The sequence below is a fragment of the Leiobunum rupestre genome, chromosome 8 (genome assembly GCF_980474605.1).
Source record: "Leiobunum rupestre chromosome 8, qqLeiRupe1.1.hap1, whole genome shotgun sequence".
Taxonomy (NCBI): Eukaryota; Metazoa; Arthropoda; class Arachnida; order Opiliones; family Sclerosomatidae; genus Leiobunum; species Leiobunum rupestre.
In genome coordinates this window covers 13,944,279-13,970,377 of record NC_143391.1, presented here as the reverse complement: position 1 = coordinate 13,970,377, position 26,099 = coordinate 13,944,279, and the positions used below count along the sequence as shown (strand labels likewise).

The 26,099-nt window shown below is 38.3% G+C and overlaps 1 protein-coding gene across 2 annotated transcripts in view; it reads right to left on the bottom strand.

The window, feature by feature from the left end:
* The window catches only part of LOC149932466 (neural cell adhesion molecule 2-like), a 93,237-nt gene extending 67,988 nt beyond the window's left edge, over nucleotides 1-25,249 (bottom strand). The window contains exon 1 of one of the 2 annotated variants that reach the window (XM_090155390.1): nucleotides 24,696-25,249. In XM_090155390.1, the coding sequence (XP_090011516.1) occupies nucleotides 24,696-24,765 (70 nt within the window). In that variant the 5' untranslated portion in view covers nucleotides 24,766-25,249. The remainder of the gene's footprint in view (nucleotides 1-24,695) is intronic. The other variant, XM_090155391.1, reaches the window with a different exon arrangement.
* Between the last annotated feature and the right edge of the window lie 850 nt (nucleotides 25,250-26,099).

Genomic DNA, 26,099 nt, shown 5'->3' with positions numbered 1-26,099 from the left:
TTCGTCTGTTATATGGAAGGAAGGAAAGGAGGGAGGGAGCGAGTCTGCGCCCGTTTCCGGTAATGCTCCTTTCAGACGCGATCGTAAATTTTCCAACTCCGGGCTCTCAGTCCCTCGGCGCCCGTTGTTTCGTTAATTAGGGCGAAATATTAGCAAATATTTCGAAACTCGCCGAAGATTAAATAAACTAATTTTATTACCTCACCATTTCTTTGAAGAAGACGGGAACTTTTAAAAGGGAATTCGTCCAAATTTAATCCCAATTAATAAAATTAACTATGTATAAATCTTCATCTGCTCGTTTTCTTTTTCCCAATTTTTTGAATTTTCGTACGGGAATTCGAGAATTTATTATCCTTTTTGCACCCCTTTTTCTTTTAAATTTAAATATGGATGGAATTTGTTTTACGGCGATGGATTGTTGCTCAAATTTTGTTTGAAGAGGGGCTTTTGTTTCTAATACTTAATTCGCTTTAAATTGCAAGATTTATTTCCTTTTTATTTGTCTGAACAATTCAAAAACTTTAAATAAAAAATAACTTTACTAGGATTTATTCATATCTACAATACAATTTTTTGGCCAAGCATGTATCTATATAGACCAAAATAACAAAATAAACTTGGTAACAAAAATATCTTATAGTCTCTGAACCTTAACCCGCGTGAAGAGGTTATTATAGAACAGACCACGAGATGGCGCTTTGTATTTTTCGTAAAAAAATAAAATATCTAAAAATACTCAATGTTTTGTTAGGTTCCCATAGATTTCCCTGCTATGAACTTTAACCTCGAATATATCATACCACCGATGTAAATTTAAAATTTGTGCGTCTATGCGTACAGTTTCACAGGTATGAATAAAACTAATTAAACACTACTTAAGTTACGTAATAAAAATGATTTAATTATAAAACATTTATTTATTTTAATTCATTTTTATGACGTAACTAAAGTGATGTTTAACTAATTCATTTTTATTACGTTATTAAAGTGGTTTTTAACTTTTTCATTTTTATTCACTATCAAATACGTAAGTAGCCGTCCATTTTTAATAGATCTAGTTACATTCAATATTTCATTTAAATCGGTTAAATTTTACTACAATAACAAGGTTTTGTGACATCTAAGTCGGCGATAACAGCGCATTACTCCAGTAAAATACTTAGCCAAGATTAGAGTTATTCAGGATTTATTTCATAACAATGACCCTAAATTAGGCCCTAATGCTCTTTGAAATTCTTTTATTTCGAAAACTTATTTTTTGGAATAAAGTTAGTTTTCCTAAGGCTCTTAAAATAGCAAAAAAAGAGAGCTAAGTTTGTGGCGACGCGTGTCGGTGGCCTGTTGAAAATCCCCACACACGAATTTCGGAGAACGGCGCCTTTGGAATCGCCGCTTTAATTCAAAACCTATACAGTATAGTCCACTATACCAATTGATCTACGCTTAGGTTCTCGGACGTTCCTAGCGTTAATTATAGTTCCTCTAAAATCTATTACTTACGCCTAAAAGGATTTAGAGTCCAGTAGTAAACCTCGCTTGGGCTTAGCTCGGCTAATCAGACATAAATGGATTAAACTCTCGCAACTGCGATGTTAAAATAAATTTCTATTGTTCTAATACCTGTAAACGTACTATTTTCTATTTTTCTTAAAGCTCTTTTTGCCGAGAGAAATTCTACGACTAATCTAGTTAAAGCTTAGGTTTACATTAAGCAGGCCAACAAAATTTAATTTCAACAGTAAACAGAGCAAATGCAGCCGTCTCGAATCGGATTTTCCCTTTTTTTAATCAACCTCGGGAGACTCCAACGAGATTATACCGTTTATTTGCGTACCGCGGTAGCAGGCTCATCGAGCGCTGTGCTCTAAATCCAGTAAGAATTAAGTTTGGTTTTAATATTAGTAATGGATGTTTAATTTGAGCGAACACGGTGTTCTGTTAATTTGTGGGATAATTTACTAAAAGAGACATTTTTATCAAGCGCCGCTTACTTTTTGAAATAGTCATTACAAGCGAATGAGTATACTTAATAGAAAAAAAATAGTATACGGCGTTTGCTTTTTACAAAATAGAAGGGTAAATTCACTTAATTGGGAATAAATATGTCATATTCACTTAAGAGAAATCAATTACACGCGAGATAATTTTTTCAGGCTTTATATAACGAAAAAGATAAATTGGTTAGTCGTTTACTATCCGTATCAATTGCACGCGTAATTTGTCGGTTATTTTTAGGAATTTTTTCAAGCTTTATATAACGAAAAAGATAAATTGGTTAGTCGTTTACTATCCGTATCAATTGCACGCGTAATTTGTCGGTTATTTTTAGGAATTTTTTGAGATTTTTACTATCGTGGTGGGTGAGTAAAAATGTTGAGGTATTTTTTTCCCGATGGTGGACACTCGGGGAAAAATCCAATATTTCGCGCTCAAATTATATATGCGCGGCAAGCGTGCCGTCATGAATTATGTATCGAATTCTTGCCTACCTAATGAACGCCGGTACATGGCGCTGACTGAACGCGACAGTGTACCTTTAGCGCGCCGATTGTAGAATCTTATGCCTTCCATCGTCGTGAGGGGGAGCCACCACCGTACACCCTATATCTATAAATATAAATATATACAAGTATATATATACCGGTAATGAATATTATGAGCGTGCGGAATCGGTCATCCGTGTAGGGAAACTTACATCTGGTTCGTGTGTACGCAATAAACTAAGTTTCGGGGGTTGGGGGAGCTTCGAACGTTTGCCGCCGCCACGTCAAAAGGTGAAGAGAGAGACGAATCGGATCAATCGACTCTACGCTGGCCTGCGCGCTTCCCCACATTACGGGGCGAGAAAACTGGCGCGTAAACCTTTTATTCTATCGCCAATCTTTGGGGCCCCTATCTATTGCCGAATCTCTTTCGCCGATATTAATACCTACTACAAGCATAGAAACAGTCTCTAATAAAGCACTGAATTACCTAGATATACTCTGTAGATAGATGGATTCATTTTGTTTCAACGAACGGGTCGGTGCTGATAATCTCTTTGGTTTCCCGATTTCTGTTTGTCAGTATGTTTTCCCACATCCCGCCCAAGTAAACATTGCATTCCTATTGAGAAATATTACGATATGTGGTATATGGGTTAATTTAGGATATTGGCTGGTTTAAATGGCTGGAAGGCTGGAGCTTTACTATAATATATATTGAACCTAGTTTTCAACTACAGGAAGTTGAATAAATAAATGAATTATGGTATTTTTCCCCAACGGTTTTGAAAGTAAACGTTTGAAGAAACTGTTCTGTAACTAATAACCTAAAAACTAAGTATTGAAATTAAGTGAAATTTTCATAAATTGTACCACCTGTTATTAATTTTATGTGTTTGTTCCACGATAATTTTTAAAATAGTAAAAAGTTAAATAAAAAGAACTGCTTTTTATTTTACAGTGTAACCAAGAATGTATTTATTTATACTCAGGGATAATTAATATTTCGAGATTATCGACGGACACGTTGAGGCCCTAACCCCGTCACGCTAAGGGAGGGGGGGAGGCGGTCTTATTTTTTGCGTCCTCCCAGCAGCGGTAATCGCGTCGAAAAACGTAATTTTTAAGAACCAATGAGATTGCAGTATTATTTGATTTTATTAAAGCGGAGGAGCATACCGGGGGCCCCAACGGGTGGAATTGGAGAAACGCTAAAAATAATCTCGACATATTCATTCTCCCTGAGTATAAATAAATACATTCTTGAAGTAACTAAAGTAGTTTTTTCATTCTTTTAAATACCTTATACACAGGAGTCTTTTGCTAGTTATTTATAAAAGAACTGCTACTTCATGGATTTTAAAATTTTTATTTATTTCAGATACTTTCGGACCGTGGTTCTTCCGTAGCTATATTACCACCTATATTACATTTTCGTTATTTTTAAGGAATTATGAAATAAATGTAATAGGTGTTTCTATAAAATAAATCATTAAAAAAATTAAATGTATAATATGTTTTTTCCCGCGTCACGAGCCTAAGCTTTTTGGTGCTTTATTGGCACGCGCGTTTCGCACGTGGACTTCAAAAACCAAAATCTTTATCGACTCGAGCGCACGCTCTCTATCTTCAATAACTTAAGCTAGTGACGTAGAAAAAACATTTACACGTGACCTCCCGTATTTTATAGAAACACCTATTGAAATATTTGGTCAATTTATTTACAACTAGCTGGGGTGCTTGGTATTTATTTGTACCGGGAAATTATGTCTACTTGTATAAGCTAGGAAATAGCGCCAGTGACAGAACTCCTACACATTCAAAACGAAAAATAGAACGCTGCAATAACTGTCTCCACGCAAGGCAACGTACCCAATATAACCAACTGGTTAATGACAATATTAACCAAATATACGTTGATTACAAAATAATTTGCCTTTTATTATACGGCCTAGTGTCTATAGAAGAAGGTTTAAAAAAAATGCAATAATTTAAGCTTTTTTTTCTAAAGAACTAAGAAACTAGTTTTTTTTTAAATTCATATCTTGTTCAACTTGTTAAAATGTTCCACGCGCTCTTTAATATTTTAGCGTAAAAGGCTCGTGCATATTTTTATTTCAGGGAGCACGCGCGAAATCGATCAATATCAAAACGCGCGTGCAACTTTTTAACAAGTTGAATAAGACATAAATAGAGTTTATGCTAGCGTATTCAATTAATTCAATTAATTAAAGTTATTTTTCCGACCGTAACCATCGAAAACTACAGTCGGGGTACCATGAGATAGTTCGACCCCATTTGGTATACGTAAGTTTAAAACGGTAGATTCCTATAGCGGACAAACATATCTACAACACTCATCTTTATATTAGTTAAAATAATTTAAAATTAAAATGTTTTTTATTATTTATATAAAATAATTTAAAATTAAAATGTTTTTTATTATTAATATAAAATAATTTAAAATTAAAATGTTTTTTATTATTTATATATAATAATTTAAAATTAAAATGTTTTTTATTATTTATATAAAATAATTTAAAATTTAAAAGATTATTAATAATATTTCTAATCATTCTACCTAATTATTTCGCAGAATAACATTCGTTTTAAAAAAATATTTATCAAATTTTAAGTCCCCACCAGCCTTCTGTACACCCAGACAAAAAAAAAAATTTAAACAAATCTGGGTTTTTTAAAGACTCAGTTCCTACCACTTTCATACTTTAAACTGCGCTATTATTCAGGAACCCCCGCAGATACGAAAGGGAGGGGACAGAGGCGGGTGTACTTTGCGGAATCGTACGCATATATATACGGTGAAAAAAATCTGACGTAAGCGTTATACAATAAGGGCGTGGGAAGCGTAAAATTTAAACGTTTTACCTCGTTGCTTTCACGTGATGTAATCAATTCTTTAAGCGTTATAGCACACAGCCCCCGGGGGCCCGGTAGGTTACTCGTCTCAAAATGCCTTTTCACACAACACCGAGCGAGTACACTTTCGGAAAGCAACAATCCATAAGAGAAGTTATTTTTTTCTATTCAAACCCTCGGAGCGTTTAATAATAACTGTAAACACTCAAAGTACCCCTTTTTAAACTAGCGAAAAAGAAGAAGGACCTTCTATAAAAGGAAAGAAAAGAAAGAAAAGAAATACGACGGTGTTGTGTGGCGTCCAGGATTGTCTATATATTTTTTTTTACTTAGCGACTGTAACGGTAGAGAATGTTCGTTAGAGCTGGGGAAACAAAATGTTATCCGCGTCTAGTTGTAAGGATCGCCTTGTTAGGGGAAAAGTTACTGAAGTTACTTTGGAAGAGACCTTCGGGAACCATCTGGGAGAGGCGTGGTAGTGAGGTAAAGCGAGCTCGCCGGGGGTGGCTGTGGCTACCTACGTCCCCGCTCGGTTCCGTCTGATTCTTCCGTAATGGTTACGCGGTCATTTTATTTAGAACCCGTACACCCGCGTAGGCTTGTCTCAATATTGGCGTGGCTCGATTTTGTTCCCAAAACTCTCGTTTCTCGATATAGCACAGCTCCTTGCGTAATATCCGTAACGACTTTTGGGAGACTGGAAAGCTCCGGGCCCAAGTTTGTACCTCGCTGCTAAGTGGCGAACCGACAAATAGAAACCAGGTGCCCGTCTGAAAAAGAGCGTTGATTTAAGGGTAGACACGGACCTTTTAAACTATATTTTCAATAATAGGCAAGTTGAAATGGCTAAAGTGGGAATTCCGTAGGCGCGTAGCTAGGGCCGCGAAAGAGCCCGGAGCCTCTCGTTCGTGCTTTAGGTGTTTCTAATGGTTTTTCCTTCGGCGCGTTTTCTCCTCGCGGGGGCACCGCGCTAGCGTAGGCGCCGGAAAAGTCGATAAGAGAGAAAACTGCGGGGACGTATTAAGGGGTGGCGAGACATTTTCTTCGGTTTGGGATTTGAGGGACGAAGAACTCCGCTGATTGGCCGAATTTTCGGGGTACCCGGGATATAAAACGTATATATAGGATAAAGGGACTGTTTTTTCCTTTTTTTTCGGTGCCTCTTTTCTGGGTTTCGGGAGAGTGGTTCCCACACGCCTCATTGTCGTTCTCTGCCAGCTCGAGATACCTTAGCGGCAGAATTCCGCCGAGACTCCGGAAAAGAAAGAAGGGCAAAAAGACGAAGCCACGGGCCTCCGAGAAGAGGCACGATGCCGGCGTGTAAGAAAGGAGAGAGTCTATGGCGGGGATCATCCGCCTCGAGAACGAGACAGCGCGCTGCGGCGATCCTATCGATTTCCGCGAGGATGGAGCGAATGTTTATAACGCGACTCTCTCTGGCGCTCTTCGGGGCGGCTGTGTCTCTCTCATATTAAGGAAACGCGAAGCCTTCCATTTTCGATCCTCTTGATTAAAACGCAGCGTCGACTTTGATCTTTCCTTAACATCAAACAAGCGGAGAGGCTAGAGACGCTTTAAATTAATTTCTCACTTTATAGGATTCCGTATATTCCCGAGAAGCGCGATTTGTACCGACGTGCCCGGCCAGCTTTCGCGAGACTGGCCGCGTTTGTTACTTTTCCCCGAATAGTCCTTCCCTTAATATAATATAATGTATTCCAATTCTTCCGCTTCGTACACCGGATCAATTATTAAAGAACGCTTCGCGTAGCGCCGTCTCAAAAATTATACTTATTATAGAGATCATATCTCGGTCGATCTCCCGTCTTTGGCCTTTATTGGTTCAGTGAGCTCGAATCTAATCTCTAGCATCGCGCTTCGGGCTCTGATATTTATTAAAAGCTTGATTAACGATTTCGTTGCGAATTGAGTCTTAGAAATATCAAACACGGAGAGCGTCTATAGATTGTTTACTCGCGCTGAATTATTACGTTGGCGGAAATATTCCAACTATTTTTCAGTTTAATTATTAAAGGCCAATACGAATTAACTCAATTAAGCTATCCAGAAATTTTTTTAACGATAAATTTAAAGTTCCAGATGAAGTGACGTTTTATCGATTTTTACACTAGCTCATTTCGAAATGAGGAACTGGTTTCGGAAAAAATAACAAGAGGGGGAAAAGTTCATCCTAATTGATAAGTCGTTTATTTCCGTTTTGAGTACTTTTACCCCTCCTCGTTTTTATCTCTCTTTTTTTGGAAGAATAACTCTTATTATTCTTTTCTGGAGAATTTATCATTCTGGATCACGATGACGACACGAATCCCTTTTCTTTTCGTTTAATTCCTCCACCTCCATCCTCGCCGAAAATTTTAATATCCCCCCTCTCTAATGAATAAGTAGTTCCGAGAAAATCGGAAGAGAGATTGGGAGTTATACGAGTCCCAAAATATGTATTTCTGAAAATAGTATCTACCTTTTGAATATTTCCCCTAATGCGAGGCATATTTCCAAATAAATACTGATGTACTTTTTATGATTTCGTTTTATTTATTCAAAGTAATATTACCTAATCTGGATACTATATCTTCTCATTTTTAGAAAGTTAAATTTTTCATTTAAAACTAAATATTATGTCCCGCTTCCATTCCAATATTTGAAGTAAATGGAAAAGGCTCCAATATTAAAAGGTAAATATATTGTACAAGGACTTAATTGAAGCAATAATTGCCCTTAGAAAGTATTTTTATACGGTGACTAATACCGATAAGACAATGATTAAATTTTTCCCATTCTAAGAACGAAAGACAGAAAACGGCTCATTTGCTTTCTAGCTTTATTCCAAATTAGTTCTTTTTAAGGCCTCTTCGCTATACGGGTCACGTACCGAAGGAATGGAGAAAACATTTCTTCAACATGCTGGCCACAGAAACCCATTTGTTCTCCAAGTTTTAAAGGCTTTGGTGACCCAGGCTTAGATCTAAATATTTAAATATAATAATTTTTGTATCGTGTGAATAGTCCTTCAATGAAGCTAGCGTGGGCGGACAGACTAGAAGACCCCTTGAAATATTTGGTCGGAAATGGGTTTCCATCTAGACGGCCACACCACCCTCATCCCTAAAAAAGTGTGATAGGAAACGAGGGATCATCTTTCGCCTCCTTCCCCAATTTTTTTAAAGCCGATCCTCCTCAGCCTCCCTCTCTCCATCCTTTTCTCTCTCCGTCTCTGGCTGTTCTCTAATGCTCGGAGAGAGTACGGCAAAGCGTTAATAATTACTAATTCTCTCGACTGTTTGGCTAGTGGTCGTTAAGAATGTCAATTAGTGACTTGGGACGTTAATGCGGGCTCAAAAAATCATTGATAAATAGGGATGAAGGGCCCTATAAGCCGACTTTCTCCGCTCTCGGCTTCTATTTAGCAAAGGGGAACTTTGCATTAAATCAACATTGCCCTAATGAGCTTGCTTCAACACATCAATTTAGTATTTTTTCCATCAACTGTTCTTTCTTCCCCCACCCCAACCTTTTCCGTTAGGAGGGCACCAAAAAATAAAAGGTCTTGAAATTCTATTCTTTTAGTTTCGAAACGACTAAAGCTCGGTTTTGGCACTGTATTTCGCGTGTATTTTTTTCTATCTGTCGAGAGCGGAAAGAAGCGAATAAGAGAAGGGCGAATTCCGGGCTCCGTTTACGGGAATCGAGTGTAGGCGGCTCGCGAGCCATCATCAGGATCGGCTCCCCGCGCCATTTTAATTAGTATAGACCGTTTCTCTCCAACACGACGGCTAATTGCGTCGCTTAAAACGCCACGTTAAATATTATTATAATAAATTATGATGACCGGGATTTCTCTAATATGTCAACAATAATCAGGCCCTCGCGATCCGCTTTAAGCTATACAGCGCCGTTAAATTATTGCCAACCCTAATTTCACGTAATTTTTAAATTGCCTTTACTACGAGTATTTTTCACTTAAATTTATTAATGAACTCTATTAATTTGGAGGCTTTTAATTGATAATATTCCTAATAATAAGTATAAATTGAAATGTGAAAAGTAATTTATCAGTAAAATCTACTTAAGTTATTTAGTGATCAATATTTTTTATTCCTAGCTCTTCATTAAATACATATTGTACATAAATTGCATGTTAATAACTCAAATTAAATGGCACGTTTACTTTTAACTCCACAATTGAGGGTATTTACGCGAGACCCTAATATTTACATTCCCCTGAGCACCGGTGTGAGACGTGTAGAACACTTCTACAGGCGTTTTGATCTATTTTTAAATGAATCTGGAAGGAATAGTATTAATTTTGAAAACTTTATTTATATTAATTGATCATTTCTTTAGTGGAAGCGCATCATAATTTAAATCACCCGAATTGTTCGAAATTGTCATACAGTCCAAAAAATTGATATGTAGGCTCTATCCTATAATGGATAACTATCTTCCCAAAATTCCGAGCGACACCATTTTATAATCGAATAAACCAATTTGTAATGAGTTCGTGTAAGTACTAGAATCCATGGGATTTCGTAAATAAAAAATAAAGTACGCCGAATCCCAACTTTTCTGTCGTAAAAATATGGAAATCGGTTAAAACTCAGGTGGAAGTTTGGAAATTATACATATTCGATTACAATTTTGGATTCTAGTATTTTTAGATGAAAACAAGCTAGTCAATAGCAAAATATTTTGTCATCAGAAACATCATAGGTGGGGTGGCGGAGTGGTTAGCACTTTCGCCTCGCAGCAAGAGGAGCCGGGTTCGATCCCAACTTGTGGCACTGGATGAAAACTCAGAACTACTCCTTCCGCGTTGAGTTTGCAAGTTCTCTCCCCACTGGTTAAAGGGGTTTTCCCCCGAGTTCTTCGGTTTCCCCTTCCCATAAAAACTTGTAGAGGTTAACGGTAATAGTTAGTGTAGGGAGCTGTTGGCATGAAGGGCTTGCCACCACCCTCCTACGCATTGTAACCCAGCCACCTGTTTAAAGGCATTATAAGTCGCTAGATGACTTGGGCCTAAGGTGGTGCCAAGGGTATTTGCCTAGCTGATTATTTTTTTTATTATCTTTCAAGTCGAGTTAAACGAAATAAATAGTGTTCATATACATTTATTTTTTTAGTACACATTAATCATTGTGGGAGATATCACCTTGGAAATTACAATTTGGCTGATCTGGTCCTCTCGGATTACAAAAACAGTATCCAATTTTAAATAAATTCTATTTTTTTTTATATAAGCTGAAGATTACGGTGACTAGATTATTCAGAAAAAATATTATGAGAACTGTATATTATCGCTTTCCATAACAGACAACATTGTGTATTTTAAGTAAAAAATGTTGTTAAAAAACAACTTTTAAATCGAATTAAAATATAATGTAATCATAAAGATTTTCTCATCTTAATTTTTATTTAAAATTATTTCTATGTGAAATATGAATTTCCAAGTAAAATAAGCTTACAACCTATAAGTTACTTAAAAAAATATAAAATTTAATAGGTTTCATTTTTTAAACACAATATTTTTTTATATAAGCTGATTTATTTGGAGGTGGGGTGGTTAGCGTTTTCGATCCCAACTTGTGGAACTGGGTGAAAATTGTAACCATTCGGCGTAGAGTTTGCAAATTCTCTCCTCACTGGTTAAGGGGGTTTCCCCAAGTTCTTCGGTTTACCCTTTCCATATAAACTATTAAAGGTTAACGGTAATAATAAGTGTAGGAAGCTGTTGGCTCGCTTGGCATGAAGGGCTTGCCACCACTGTCCTAAGTATTGTAACCCGGTCACCTGAATTAATGGCATTATAAGTCGTTAGATGACTTGGGCCTAAGGTGGTGCTTTGGGTATTAGCCTAGCTTATTATTATCTGTTTAATTTCAGTAAATTATTGCGAATTACAATAATTTTTATTTTTACATATTCGTTAGCAGACAAGTTACAGGGTGTCCTGATATTCAAGATTAAATATTTAATCATTTCTAATCTTTACACTGTTAAATATTTCATTTTAATCATACTTCAACATGTGAATAAGATCATTCTAAAAAATGTCCAGTTTGTATTACCTTTTTCACCTTAGCTAGAACCTTTTGCATGTTTTTACGGAGGGTGCAAGAAGGTTTTGGTTATCGATTTTTCGGTGAGGACGTTTGGTGTGTGTAATATTAGTTGCGCAAATTTTTGGTGCGTCAAAATTTCAGTGCCGGTGAAAACGAAATTGCGTGATTTTTATAATAATTATTTTATGCTAACGTAATTTATAACCCTTAATAGAAATTAGTAAAAAAATTATTCTTTATCGTTTCAATTAGCTAATGACATAAACTTCAGCTTTAAATATTTAAAGTGTTGCACGAAATTTTAGCTATGAAAGAGAAAACATTTTATAGCAAGTACAGAAAATTTCATCAAAATCGGTTAAGTGGTCTTTGAATTATTATAAAAAGAAGTCGAAATGGTGGAAATCGAGTTTTTCGGAGAATTTCCAGTTTTCTCGGCACCCATGACGTCAGAAAATGCGAAGCGTATCATTGGCTAATTGTCTGTAATACATTTCTTAACATCTGGGATTAAAAGCAGGTTGATTTAACACCCGGGAAAAAGTCCTACGCAGTAGTAATTGAAATAGGCATACACATTCAAGCCTACGTAGTAGAAAAACGATATGAAACCGAAGGCTCCTTGTTAATTCTTCTTAAAACGTCGGGTCGCGCGCGCCGCGTAGCGAGCGCGTAAAATAAACATTTTTTATTTCGAAAATAAGCCTAATATTATGATTAAAAACCTCTGGTTTGAAAACTTCTACAAGTAAACCGAATCCCTCCACTTCAGTTCCTTCTATTTTAGGAATAAAACTACAGCTTTGATTTGCCCCAAATTGCTCGTGCTACGGAGGAGAGAAATTCGCCGAAAATTTCGGGATTTTGGGGAGCGAAAAAGGTCAGTTTCGGACTCAAGTTAGGCTTGGAAATTTGTTTCGACAATGACAATTTTGGAAAGAGAAGGTTTTTAATACTATTGATTTTTCTTGCAACCAACACTTGAAGTAATAGGATAGAAACTAGTTATTTTACGATCGTGATATATGAAGGTGGTAAGATTACGTGGAAATGCATTAACCTCCCAACAGCCAAACAGAAATATCTTCGCTACAAAAATTTGCAGCAATTTTTACGGCAGAGTTAGCCAGGAGACTCTTTGTTTTTAGAATCCGGTAAATTATCTATTTACCAATTGGTTTAATCGATTATAAAAATGGTGGCACCCTGGAGCAACAAACACAATGAGAACGCAGCTAGCCTTTAAACACGCTAACGAAGGGTTGTGTACGAATTTCATTGGACGAGCGTCACGAGCCTTTAAGGCTAGTTCCTACTTGGCGAATTTTCGAGACGAATAAAATTTTCGCGCAATGAAAAAAGAACGCGTTTTTTCGGTCGCTGGGGAAGCGGTTCTCACTTTAGCGCGAAAATTTAAAAACTCTGAAAACAACTCGCGCGGGTTTTTAGTAATGTTTTAGGCCTAACATAAATCATCAGTTCAAAATGAACCAAATGGATGTTCTTGCTGATAATTCCAATAAATAAACGATTCTATTCGTGAGATAATTACCTTTACTTCAGTATCTTGGTCAAGCTGGCTGAGCTGCTTTTCTAAAGACCTAGGCGTAAGTCACGGACGGGAGCGGAGTGGATCGAGGGAACGCGTTTTCTGATTGGCTGAAGCTTTTTAAAGCCAAGGTGTGGACGTCAAAAAATAGAACATTCGCTAGATACCGCGGAGACGCGATTTTAGCGGTGAATTTGAAAAAAATCGCCAATTTTATTCGCGAGCGTCAATTTTCAGCGCGAAAATTGTTTTTTCGCTAAGTGGGAACTAGGCTTTACGCTGAACGTTTTACGGGCGGGGGGGAAGACAATTTCCGAATTTTCCCCTTCCGACGGCAGCAGGCGCTAAAGCGTCTAGCCAATGAAAAATGTACGCAAGAAAATCCACGACTTTTGACGGGTTGCATTATCCTTGTGTGGGGTGTTGTGTTTGTTGCTCCTAGGTGGCACTAAGAAATTTAGAAAGATCCAGTATTAAAAGCTATAGTTCCAGGATTGCGCTTATAAATTTTCGTCGGAACAATTTATTAACAAGCGCTCTCACTGTATTAAAGATCCTAGTTTTAAGCGCGACACATAAATATTTGAGATTCATAATCGCCAAACCCGCGTATAGAAATTTAATATTCAAACGGATTGTCGATTAAGAATTCACGACGCTATAGGCTACTATCTGGTAAATAACGCAAACACATCTATTTTATCGACCAATACGTCAACTAGGGCAATATTCTGGCGTTCGTTTTGGAGCCAGATGCTAGTTGAAACTGGTGACGCATCCGCGAAACCGAAGAGTGATACGTTCCGGAGTTGTAGCGGAATGTACGTATTATAGCGGGACGAGCTCGTAGAGCTAAAAAAAATCATTAAAATTTCATAAGCTAGTTGTACGATGAAGAGAAAAGCTATCACGCGGTCCTCATTCTGTTATCGATAGACGCGTAGTAAAGAGGCCTATTAGAGACCTTCGGCTTAGCGGCATTTTAGACGGGCCTCGTTCGCCGGTATAGGCGGTTACAAATGGGAGCGCCTCCTCGGGGCCATTTCCCTTTCATGCCCTCGTAGAGCGAGCGGCGAAAAAATCTGTTCGCGGGGGAGCGGGCTATACGGATTTTGTTGGGGAGAAAAAGATAGGGAAGAAGGCGAGATGTTGGCTGGCTAAGAGCTCTGCGGGCGAGAATAGCGCGCAGGTGTCGGTATAGCCGCAAAGAATAGACGCCAGCTTCCGGGAGAATATAATCGATCAGGCAACCGACCGTTCGGGAGATGGCGTTGGATTTTGTATTGGGTCGTCGATGCTGCAACTGCAACCGCGCGTCTATACGCTCTCTACAGCGCGGTAGACGCGAGAGACGCGTATTTGGAGCAACAACTGGAGATTCACCCTAATAGACATTCCCTTCCTTTTCTATGACCGTATTTATAACCGCAACAAGCTCTGTATGGGTTTTCTCGGGTCGCCTGGTGTGGACAAAAGAATATCATTGACAGTAGCGGTGTGCCCCTCCCTCCATACTCCCCCCCCCTACCATCCTTTTATCCATCAGCAGTTTTTCTCTCCAGAGGTTATAGAATGCATAAATTCTAATAAAAAGTCAACCAGACCCGTATTAGTAGCACTTTTCTGACGCTGCTATTAATGTCGATCGCTACTTTTTTTTCAAAATCTCTCTGAGTAATCAGTGTCAAGGTGAAGCCATAGCAAATGTATGGTAACGTCAAATTAAAGGTCAAATTGAATTGGCCTTCGTTAAGGGGGAAGACTACAGTGGCCATTGTCTAGTTTCACGCTATTTCAAGCTGAACTGTTTTATTTTTGTGTTTAAACTTATAGAATTAATATTTATGTGTAGAACAGCCTCTTGTTTAGTGCTTAAAATAATTTTGACAATTTTAAATTTCAAAGTAATTTAATTATTACGTTTTAATTCGGACCCCCAGAGCTAAACAAGTTGGGCAAGCGCCCAAACTACCCTTTAGTTATAGCCTTATATCTTATTAACTATTAATATTAGAATTATCAAAATTATTTTAAGCACTAGAGGAAGGTTCAGGCTGTTAAAAAATTTAATTCGATTGTGTAACTGTTAAAACTAAAACGTTCAGCTTGAACGAAAAAGAGGTTTTTACTATAGTCTTCCCCCTTAATGACTACTATACTATTGGTTTATGGCTGAAACGCTATATGGTCTTTTACTTATTTATGGGACAGTATGTAACGATAAAAACCTTTGATGATCAAAATGCCTTAAGTGGAACGAAGAAAAACATCTTAGGATGTTTAAAACACAGCTCTCTAGCTGTTCCAAGTGTCATCGGTTTCAATTGAAAAAAAAATAGAGTTTCAAGAGTAAACAAAGAATAATGATAGTTTATGGTGATTCGAAGCTCGTGTTTAATCCAATTAAATGGATCTCCAATGCTAAGCCCTAAGGCGTATTTCTCAATTTACTACTTATACGGCTTGTAGTTTTCAAGCGCGTGGGTTCCGTTGAGCAGGTAAGAAAACATTTGGAAGGCGATTAGATCCGCGGCACTTAGTAAACATTTTTTCCTCGACCAAAGTTTGTTGTTCTCTTCTCGCGAAAAGCCTTTAATGTTCGATTCTGTTTTTGCCGGCGTCTGTGGCCGTTGTACTTTCACAGCAGTTAATTTCTTTATTTAAAGAGTAAGTTTGCAACTAGATTTTCGGAATAGAAACTAAACTACTTTATATTTGTCTTGTTCATTTGATGATGGGCTTTCCGAAAATCTAACTCACTTGATGAAATACCGTCGTTATGTTTATTTAATATTTAAAATTAAATTTACATGTAGCGCCCCTCTGCGGCTTTTATTTTGAACGATAATTTTATCACGCCTAGTTTGTGACGTCATTGATTACGGTTTTTCAGAATATTTCCCACTGCATCTGGTAGATTACTAGGTTTTCACTTTCCTACCAAGATCATTCTTGTAATATCCTTGGTAGATATGGCGATGCCTATTTAGCGCGCTCTAAAGTATAGGAGTGAGCGCGTGTTTTTGAAACCATGTAAGCACCCACGTACAAAATTCAGTAGTAGAAACTCTTGGTTCTATAGGAGATTTTTCGGATTCGGCCACGGAATCAGTAGCATCTACATTTTGTATCCAAGTCCAAACTCTATTTTGGGGAGAGTGGCGTAGTCAATGACGTCAATCACCACGCTAAAATTCAAATTGGTTGGCCGTTCTACTAATTACTTCTAATTAACTACGAAACAGAAAGCAACGAAACTTTATATTTGGGTATTTTAAACGGACGCGCTTCGTTTAATAACTAAATTGAAGCGGTAACGAATAATTTGCAACTTACTCCTTGACGTTAACCAGTTAGATAGCCCTATAGCCCATTAAAAACTAAAATTTATGGCGAAAACCGCGTCAAAAAATATTGAGTGGTTAATTTTTAATAAAATAAAGAAATTTCGGGAAATCGAAAAGCGCGCGTCCGCCGCGACACCTGGTGAGAAGTCGGTGAGACGGAAAAGCGCGCGCTGCAGCTGAAGACGCGAAAATATGTTTTGCACGCGCGGCGCGTTCCAGTTATAAGAGACCTAAGCCTAAATTGCGCGATTTTAAAAGTTAGGATAGTTCGCAAATCGTTCATACGGGGTTAGGGGCGCTGGCGGCAGCCCCTAAGATGGCGGCGAAAATTCAAACCCAAACACCTGGCGTTATTTTTCGTTTCAACCTTTTGGGCCAAAACCTATTTATTCAAGACAAAAAAAAGGTACGTGTTAGTATATTGAACGTCTTGTTAATCTTTTGATACGGAAATAAGGCCATATTTGGAAAAGCTTGGACGTTCCCCTTTAAGAATAACTATTCCGTAATGGATAAGTTGATACGATTATAATAGTTCGCTAATTTAGCGGTTTTTCCCAAAGCACCGTGTTTTCTTTTTTTGAATTCGGTAACTTGACAAAGGGAGTTTTTGTCAAGTTTCTTTTTAAGTTCGATTCGTAACGCAACGCGTTCGATACTCGCAAGAAGACTGTACGCGGAGTTTGGTTTTCCAAGTTTTTTCTTATTCGCGAATCTATGTCTCTTCGCTTCTTCTACAGGCTCGCCTGTCGAGCCAGAGGCATTCCAAGCAACTACTCGCGTTTTTTTCTCGGGGGATCTTTATTATTTTTTTCTCTCTTTCCATTGTACTCCGACGATGTGATAAAAAATGAGTAAAGCTGACGCTGAATAAACTCTTAATAACAATGAAGACAAACTTATCATCTTCGGAAACTCTACTCCTCACATTTTTTATACATATTAACCCGGCGAAAGATCCGTAAATATATACATTCTTTTCGAATAGGATATATAAATGAAAGTAAAAAAAGTGTTGGAATAAAAGCTCTATAAATGGAGATAAAATCCCAATACAAAAGTTATACAATGAATGTAGCTTTTGAATAGTTATATTCCCTTTGAATTGATTGTAGCAACTTCCTCGCATTACGTACGCGCCGTAGCTTTGACTAGGCTTCGCGATGTAGTCGCGCAGTTTAGACGGTGCCTATTGTACGGTGGTATTTCTCAACGGTTACGAGAATTAATATATTCCAGGCTATCATACTCCGATTATGAGCCCGGTAATGGCCGTCCACGTTGCGCTAATATTATCTCTGGCCTGTTTTCTCTCCCGGTTCGTCTCTATTTTCGTTTAGTATATGATTTTGCCCGTTACGCTGAGAGGTAGATAGGCTTAAGGCACCGCTAGAGGTCGTTGGAAGATTTTCTAATTAAAATTTCAAGTTTACCAAATCGTAAAAGCTTTTCATTATCAATTCCGAGGACCTTTCACCTTCAAACCCGCCCCCCCCCCCTTTTTAAGTTCGCGGGGAAAAGGGAGAGTATAACCCATTATTTTCTGCCGGGAATACAAAGTAAACGACAAATTATCTTCTCGGGAGATGAAAGCGTCATTACCCAATTAAAAAAGAGTGGGTGTACTCGTAAGTACGGCACTTTCGCGAGGGGGGCGCTACTGGCTAATTATTAGCCCTAAATATAGCCGAAACTATTACCCCGCAATCTTTGTCTTAATGCTCAGTCAGGGCGTCGTTTCTCAGCATTCTCTTTCCTCGCCTTACACTCGGGGTAATGAAACTGTCTCTGCAGACCTAAAAATGATTGTCATTGTTCCTCGGCCAAGTCGTTAAGTTTTATATATTAGCCCGGATCTTTCATCTGGCTTTTCCACGTTTAATGACGTCGCGTATATAGGTGGCCGATTTTTATTCCGTACGGTTTGGAATAGCCCCTCCTATAATACGGAAAAGATTCGCTTTGCTTTAAGGACCACGTGGTCCTTAATTCTTCCCCGTCTCTTTAGGATATCTTTTCGATTATTTACCATTTCCTTTCTCCGTCTCGACCCTCATAAAGCGAGGGTGGTTCCGCGGGTGTCACGTTAATGATTTGTCGTTTTAGAATCCGAGGAATCGAAGCGAACTATCTCCGTCCCGTATCCCCGCCTTCGCCTAACTGTTTATAAGTCAAAAGCGATTTGTTAAAAAGGGGGAAAAGATTTATTAAGCTTGTTTAAGGGTACGATGTTTCGACTGTTCTTCGCCGATATCTCCCTCGATGTTGCGGCCTTCTATAATTTCCGCGGCTGCGCGCCCTCGGTTATAAACGATTCCTCGCGAATGACAAGCGGCTAAAATAAGAAGAATAAATATAATATACCGTTCCTTCGGCGTTCATTTATGAAACTCCACGAACAACGTTTGAATGTCAAATTTAGGAAACGAACGTCAGTTGTATTTCGGTCGACTTCCGCGTTAGTTATAATGCTCGCTCGGATCAACATTTCGAATACTTTTATTATTTTTTCGTTTCTTATATATTATTTTCCGGAAATATTCATCAGTTACATTGTATGAGCTAAAGGTCGATGGTAATTTTAATACTTTTTTCACTATTCGTGGCATTTTCGGTTTCCGTTTTAATAATTTTACTACACAATTTTTTACTAAAAATGAAATAATTGCTTTAACGAGTTTTTAATGTTTCAAAAATAAAGGAAATCGCGCTTCTTCTATGGGATTTGGCTTTAGACAGATGGGCTTTCGTTTTGCCATGGCAACCAAAAATGTTTTTCACAACTTAAAAACTGATTACTCGTATTTACCCAATATATGTATATTTACTCATATTTACCAAAATTGACGTATATTGGTCCAAATGTACCAGATTTATTGTATGTATCTAATTGATGAACCTTTTTTAATTTTTTTTTAAATATTGTTAGGGGGGACCCTTAAAATCTTCGATTTTCCCATGTTACTTTTCATAGTTGTTAAGCTTACTCAAAGCTTTGAGTAAGCTTAACAACATGTTACAGGTTGAAAAAGTTCGGTTGAAAGCCAAATCCCATAGAAGAAGTGCGATATCCTTTATTGGTTATTTTTCACTGATATTATTTTAAATGATCCTAAGTTTAGTAATAGACAAAAATACTGGAGCCACGGTTGCTCTAGAGATATAGACATAGTTCGGGAAGTGAAAAAAAGCAATTAATTTATACTAACGATCAATAATAAATATGTTGGTCGAAGTATTTCGTTATTTTCCACGAAATTTATAATCTTTTTAATTTTCAAAGGTTTTTATAGCAAAAGTATTTTAAATATATGTCCGCTGCTCTTAAATTCCACAATGCACTACTGATTTTGTGTAATGCAGTATCAAGATGATATCTTGATAAGAATGGAAAAATTTGGTAAACTTTAATAAAAAAAATAAAAATATTGCAGAAATGAAGTTTTCTATCTCAAGGAAAATTGTCGTGAGCTAAATATCAAAGTAAATTACATTAGAAAAATATGCATACTCGAGTTTCGATGTTTTTAAAATAATGTAGAATTATTCATTGCTCTTATTGCGCGCCTTAAGTATATAGTAATCGCTTTTTACACACAATACCTGAGGGATTTGAGTATTAGTTTCCCGCACTGTGTCCGCCGCCGCCGGTGTTGGCACGATTTCCAGCAGTTCGTTTAGAGGTACAAAGACACATGATGCGTCAATCGATTGGAAATATCATTCCCTCACCGGCATTGTTAACATTTGTTAGATCGGGGACCCGGAAGTGGGACATTTACCCATTTTAGTGATTTTGGGCGATTTAAATTCGAAAATGTACAAAATCTTTTTATTACATTTTTAGTGAGTACTGATCATTTCTGAACTACGTTTTCGGAGAGGTGTAAGACACTCTGCGAACTCGGTGTACACTGCCGTACCTTTGACAGCGCTAAATGGAACTCGCGAACTCTTCAAAATATGTATCTTTAACGAACTCGTTGTACATAATTGAATTATATTTTTCTTATTAAGCTGAACCTTCCTCTAGTGCTTAAAATAATTTTGATAATTCTTATATTAATAGTTAACTAAAGGGTACTTTGGGCGCTTGCCCAACTTGTTTAGCTCCAGGGGGTCCGAATTTAAACGTAATAACTTAATTATTTTTAAATTTAAAATTGACAAAATTATTTTAAGCAGTAAACAAGTGGCTGTTCTACACCTAAATATTAGTTTTATAAGTAAAAATACAAAATTAAAAGAGTTCAGCTTGAAATAGCGCGAAAGTAGACAATGGGCACTGTAGTCTTCCCCCTTAGGAAATTTTATTCCGGGCCAATTCGCAGGACCCTTGAAAAATTCGGTTTGTCTAAAAGTTAATGTAAATTAACGTGTTCGTGTTTCGCTACCTTGTTTCCAAAACCAGGTAACTCAAAAAATTATTTTTCGATAAAATTCCTCTTGAGTTGGTTCAAATTTAAATTTTATATTTAAAATATAGTTTATACATCGGGGGAATTGCGTGTACTAGAAGGTCCGGGACATCTTGATTTTAAATTTTAATACATTGTTAAAAGCTCTGGAGACCAAAAAAAGTTAAAAGCCCAAGAAAAATTGCATTTTCCTTGTTTACAATGATATGTTATAACTTTTATTTTTACGTGAAAGCGTAAAATTAAATTAGAAGTCAGTCCTTTAAAATTTCTCGGTTGGACGAGTGCGTGCGTTACTCGAGCGAATCAGAAATATGAGCACTCCGAGTTATGAAAATCCTCCTATTTTCCAGATCTATAGTATATGCGGGCTTACGCTTTTTCTTTGTTCGAATACGCGACTTCAGAAATACTATATAGGACGACCCTGTTCCTCGTTTTTTTTGGGTAGCGCAGAGGTTGGGGGCGGACGATAGTGAAAGGGATATGTTGGAATTTAGAACCTCTGACTCCACGAGGCGTAAAACTAGCCGATTTAAAGGACCTTTTTATTCCGTCATAGACCCTGGGCGCCACTGCGTTGTTTTTTTGTTTTTTGTTTTTTTGGAAGGCAAGGATTGCTCCGATTCCGAAGAGAACCGGCTAAAATATAGTGAGTGGGTGGCGTCTGTAGAGATATATTTTTCCTCGTTTTAGTCTTATTTTTCTTCCGTTTTTTGGGGGAGGTGGGAGGTAAAGGGTGGCTCGCTGGGCAGCGTGTTTCCGGGGCTACCGGAATCGACCCGTTTTTCCAAGTACGGTCTGAATGGTTTGACTCGAGAGATGGTCAGAGCGCGGAGAGAGAAATAAAAGAGAATATGGTAAAGTAAATCGTTGAAGAAAAGGAAAAGTATTAACAGCGACTTCTTGAAAAACGTGTCCATTCTTAACCACACGTTTCCAAGATTTCGCTTGTCTATCTCTGGGTTAGCTACGCGCAAACATGTTCTCGCGTTTGACGTTTATTTCCGTATAATAACGAGCAACGACGGGGAAGGATACGACTATGGTGGAGTATCGTTTGCCACGCCGCCTAGCGATGCAATTTTTTTGAAAAGAACGGAAAACCGGAATCACGTTCCTAAAAATAGGTCCTCTACTTGATGCAACTTCTAAACGTATCCGTATCCTGTCGCGATGAAAACGAAAATACAAGGGGAATGCTCAAAGTGTTACGTTAAGAAATCGCGTAGTACGGACAAGCGGCTTTAGCTAAGGGTAAAATAAGACGAGCGATTCCGAGAAATATTTGGGAAAAGTATATAGAGGGCGCGCTGTTTTGAAGGATATTGTATATATACGAAGGAAAGGAGTATATTCGTGGTCCGACCAGGCTGAAAGAATGGTTCAATAAAGGGAAATGTCGCTCCTCTCTTCCAAAGCCTTCGGGTCGAGGGGAAAAAAATTCCCATTAGGCGTTTTGGGAGAAAGCCCGGCGAGAGATAACTATATTTTTGGTGTCCGTCTCCCGGCTGCGCCTAGTTTGTTCTCGTTTTATTTCGACGCGTATTTTCCATTTTCTAAGCGACCAAAATAATGCACTCTCTAAAGACGATCTGTATTTTTACCGCGTGAGCTAAGTCCCCTCCCCAGCCTAGCCCTCCACTGGCCCCCGTGGACCGGAGAAGAGAACGCTAGGTTGACCTATTTCTTCCAGCATGATACGATACCATTGTTTCGCGATGTGTATAGAAGCGAAAGCTGGTACCGATCGCACGAAAAAGGAATTTTCCTAGTAACGCTACAGACCTCTTACTGTCATTCTAATGGAAAATTCAACGGATGATATCGAATTTGTATATAATCGTGCGTAGCCACGAACGTAAAAATGGCAATGTTCAATTTTTATAATTTGTTAATGTTATTGAAATTCAATATGTAGCTTTTGTATTTTCATACTAACTTCGCTCGTATAAAATAATTTTGAGTGAAAAAACCTTTTTAGTAGTATCCTTATTGGAGCTAGTTAAACTAGGAAATTTGTACGGTGATAAATTTCACTTAAATAGTTATTATAGTACATTAATAAGTTCTCGGAAATTTTAAATTTGAATTACAGAAATTGGGTTCGTTAATTTTAACGGGAAACCCGTCTTTTCCATTAGCTTCTGGATTTTAACGAGTCTAACAGGATAAATGTACTTGAACTTACGTTTATTTTAACGCGTCGTAAAACCTTCCATCTTGCAATTTTAGCTAATATAAACGCATCCATGCTGGGCAATTTCCGCCTTTTGCTATTTTAATATTCATTCAAGATTTTAAGCCGCGGAGTTTACGAGGGAGAATTTTCGGGGTAGGTCCATTAATAAGTGCTCAGCGTTCCACGAATTCCAGGAATAGACCTTCGATTGTTGCCTTTTGACATCGGCATTCAATTTGTCATTTGTGAAATATCGAAAACGTCCCGACTATTATTTCGGAATGTAATTTTTCGTCGCTACGATAAAAAACGGGAGATAGAGAAAATGTTTATACCTCGATTATTTTGTCGTTAAATCGAAATACATGTTAACATATATGAACGGAACAGTCCGAGGTAATAATCTACTTTGGTAAAGCAGCTTCGAAGAGAGGAGAGAGAAGAGACAGTTTGCTGATAATGCGGAGAGATAGGAAGAGACGTAGAAGGCTTGAGAATCCTTCCATATGGAGCGCGTCCAAATGAGCTCTAAATGTTAGCAATCATACTTTGGGAACTATTCAAACAGGGAACTGGTTCGGATGGGCGGGTGCCCCCTTACGTATAGAGGAAGTCATTTGACGGTCATTCAGCACCCCTTTTTGACTATTTAGGACCATTGACAGCGCCGATCCCCCGCCCCCTCAAGTTCGAATTTTTTCCGCTCCTTTTCTCTTTCTAATCTTTGTTGGCCGCTTCGTTTGTCCAACGAAAGAACTTTTATCCTTCACGCGCCGCTCCTTCTCGTCATCGGCGTCGTCGTGTTAGATAGCGCAAATTCCACCAGGAGTCGCGAGAGGAAAAGAAGTCGGAGAAGAATAGATAAAACCTTATAATGTAGCCGGCGCCACTCATTTGCTAGCTTGCCAGAGATTACAAAATCAATGGGCGCGAGTACGAGACTCCGGCCTCCGATATTTAGCGAATTCAATAGGACCCAACGTGTACGGGGCCATTCAAACTTTAACAAAGGGCCAGTTAAACGTCAAGACTTAAACTATAGTCGCTCGCCGAAACTCCCTGACCTCGCGCTTATCGCGGCTTTAGTCTAGAGACGTTACGGCTTTTGCAACGAACGGCGGACGTTGCCTTTAGAGAGTCCCTGAAATCATTGATTGACTTTGACGCCCATTTCGAAGCAATTTTCACCCAAACTTTTTTTCTCCTCGAGGACCCCGCATCTTTTTGTTTCTGCGCGTTTCTTTTATTTCTATAACGAGAGAGTGTCGCATTTTTAACTTGTTATTTCCCTATCGTTTTTCATTCGAACTTTTAAAGAAGTTTTTCATTTTTTTGCTCGTTTTAAGGAGGATAAATAGCATTCGTTTTTGGAATAATAGGATTTCTTTCGAGTATGGTTCCATTTTGAGAGAATCTATCTCATTTCACGCTCCGTTTGTAAGCCATCATTAGACGCGCTTAATGCTTCTAAAGCGAGAAATAAATAAAAAAGGAAGTGGGCTAAGCCCGTTAACCTTTTCTATACATGGCGCCCGTATATACATCCACGTTTCAGAGACGCGTTGTATGTACGAGGAAACATAAAGAGAGTCGGAGATTCCGTTTTAAACTAACGACTCTCCCCGAGTTTCTTCTTTTCTTAAGAAATGGGCCAACGAAAATCGATCGGTAGGCGTATAAGCCTCCCGAAAAGAAATATATATATAAAGAAGGTGAAAGAAATAATGAAATGAAAGAAAAACGTTAAAAATGAACGCACCAGTCTTACCTCCTATGCACCGACTGGCAACCATGGAGACGATAACCCATAAAACTTTCAACCACGGCATGAGCGCAGTCTTTTCGAGAGGCTCACCTGACGAGCCTGCCGAGGCTATATTTCAGTGTCGCCAAGAGATTTTAATTCGAACCAGCCCGATGGTAGTTCGACGGAGACTTCGCGCTGGAAGACGAGGAACCGAAACTGTCGAGTAGCAAACGGTGGCAACGTCGATTCATGACCGCCTTTTCTAGCAGCGGACAGCGAATGGCAAAGCTGTGGCCAGCGCCGATGGAGCGCGAGGGATTGGTTCTTCTCCGAGAAGGACCGTTTCGTTTCCACAGTTTGGCGCGCGGGAATTTGGGGGGTAGCGGAACAACACCCGGCGAAACCTCGAGACCGAACGAGATGACTTATTATATCGCGAAAGTTGGCCCAATGAACATCCAAGAACTTTCCATAATTCGGTCAAACAACGATGAAATATGATCTCTCTCCGCGGTGGCGGTGTCGGTGGTCGCGCTAGATGAGGAGAATGACGCGTCTCATCTTCTTGACTATTCTCCGTCGATCTTGAGCCCAGCTCGGAGCTCTCACTCCCTTTAAGACCTCACGTGGGGTTACGCGGCGCCTAGCGGAGAGTTTCACTGCCGAGCGTACCGATACTTTATGATGGCTCCTCCGGAGCTCGATGTGCCAGGGCAATGAAAAGGAGGGGGCGGATAGCTGGACGCCAGCGGCATCTGCTGGCTATTCCGCGAAACGAAACCGAGATTTCTCTTTTTGGCGCGGGTTTGCGCCAGCCGGAATTATTTAAAACTGTTCAGCCTCCGTTCTTCGTTTAATTTTCCGAAATGTCCACAGATCGATAAAGCTCCGAACAAGGACCTCGGTGGTCTTCAATCGAATGAGATCTTGATCGATAATAATTATTGGTTCGGAATGCTTCCATCGTTTCGTTCGCTTATCCAACGCCTTTTTAAACGATTTATTTTTGAAAACACCAACGTTTTGTTTATAGTTCTACAACCGTCATTGAAATGTATACAATCGGTTTTTCCTTGTTTATATACCCTACGGTATTTGGAATGTTTATGGAGATGAAAATTGTAAAATATAAAAAAAATTAGTAACTTTTTTTGGGCTTAGTACGCTACGTGTAGAACACCTCTACGGGCTTAGTTTAACTTTGTTCGAAAATTTTCTTCTATACGGAGAAACTTTCTAAGCTTTGTTAAATCCTTTTTCTTTTAATACATTTATGCATATTACATATTAAAATACATTTTGATACTTGGGGATAATAATATGAATAATATATAATAGTATATGTAATATGTAATAATATGTAAGCTCCTTCCAATAAAAAATAAATCTTTTTTGGTTCCCTCTATCATACGATCC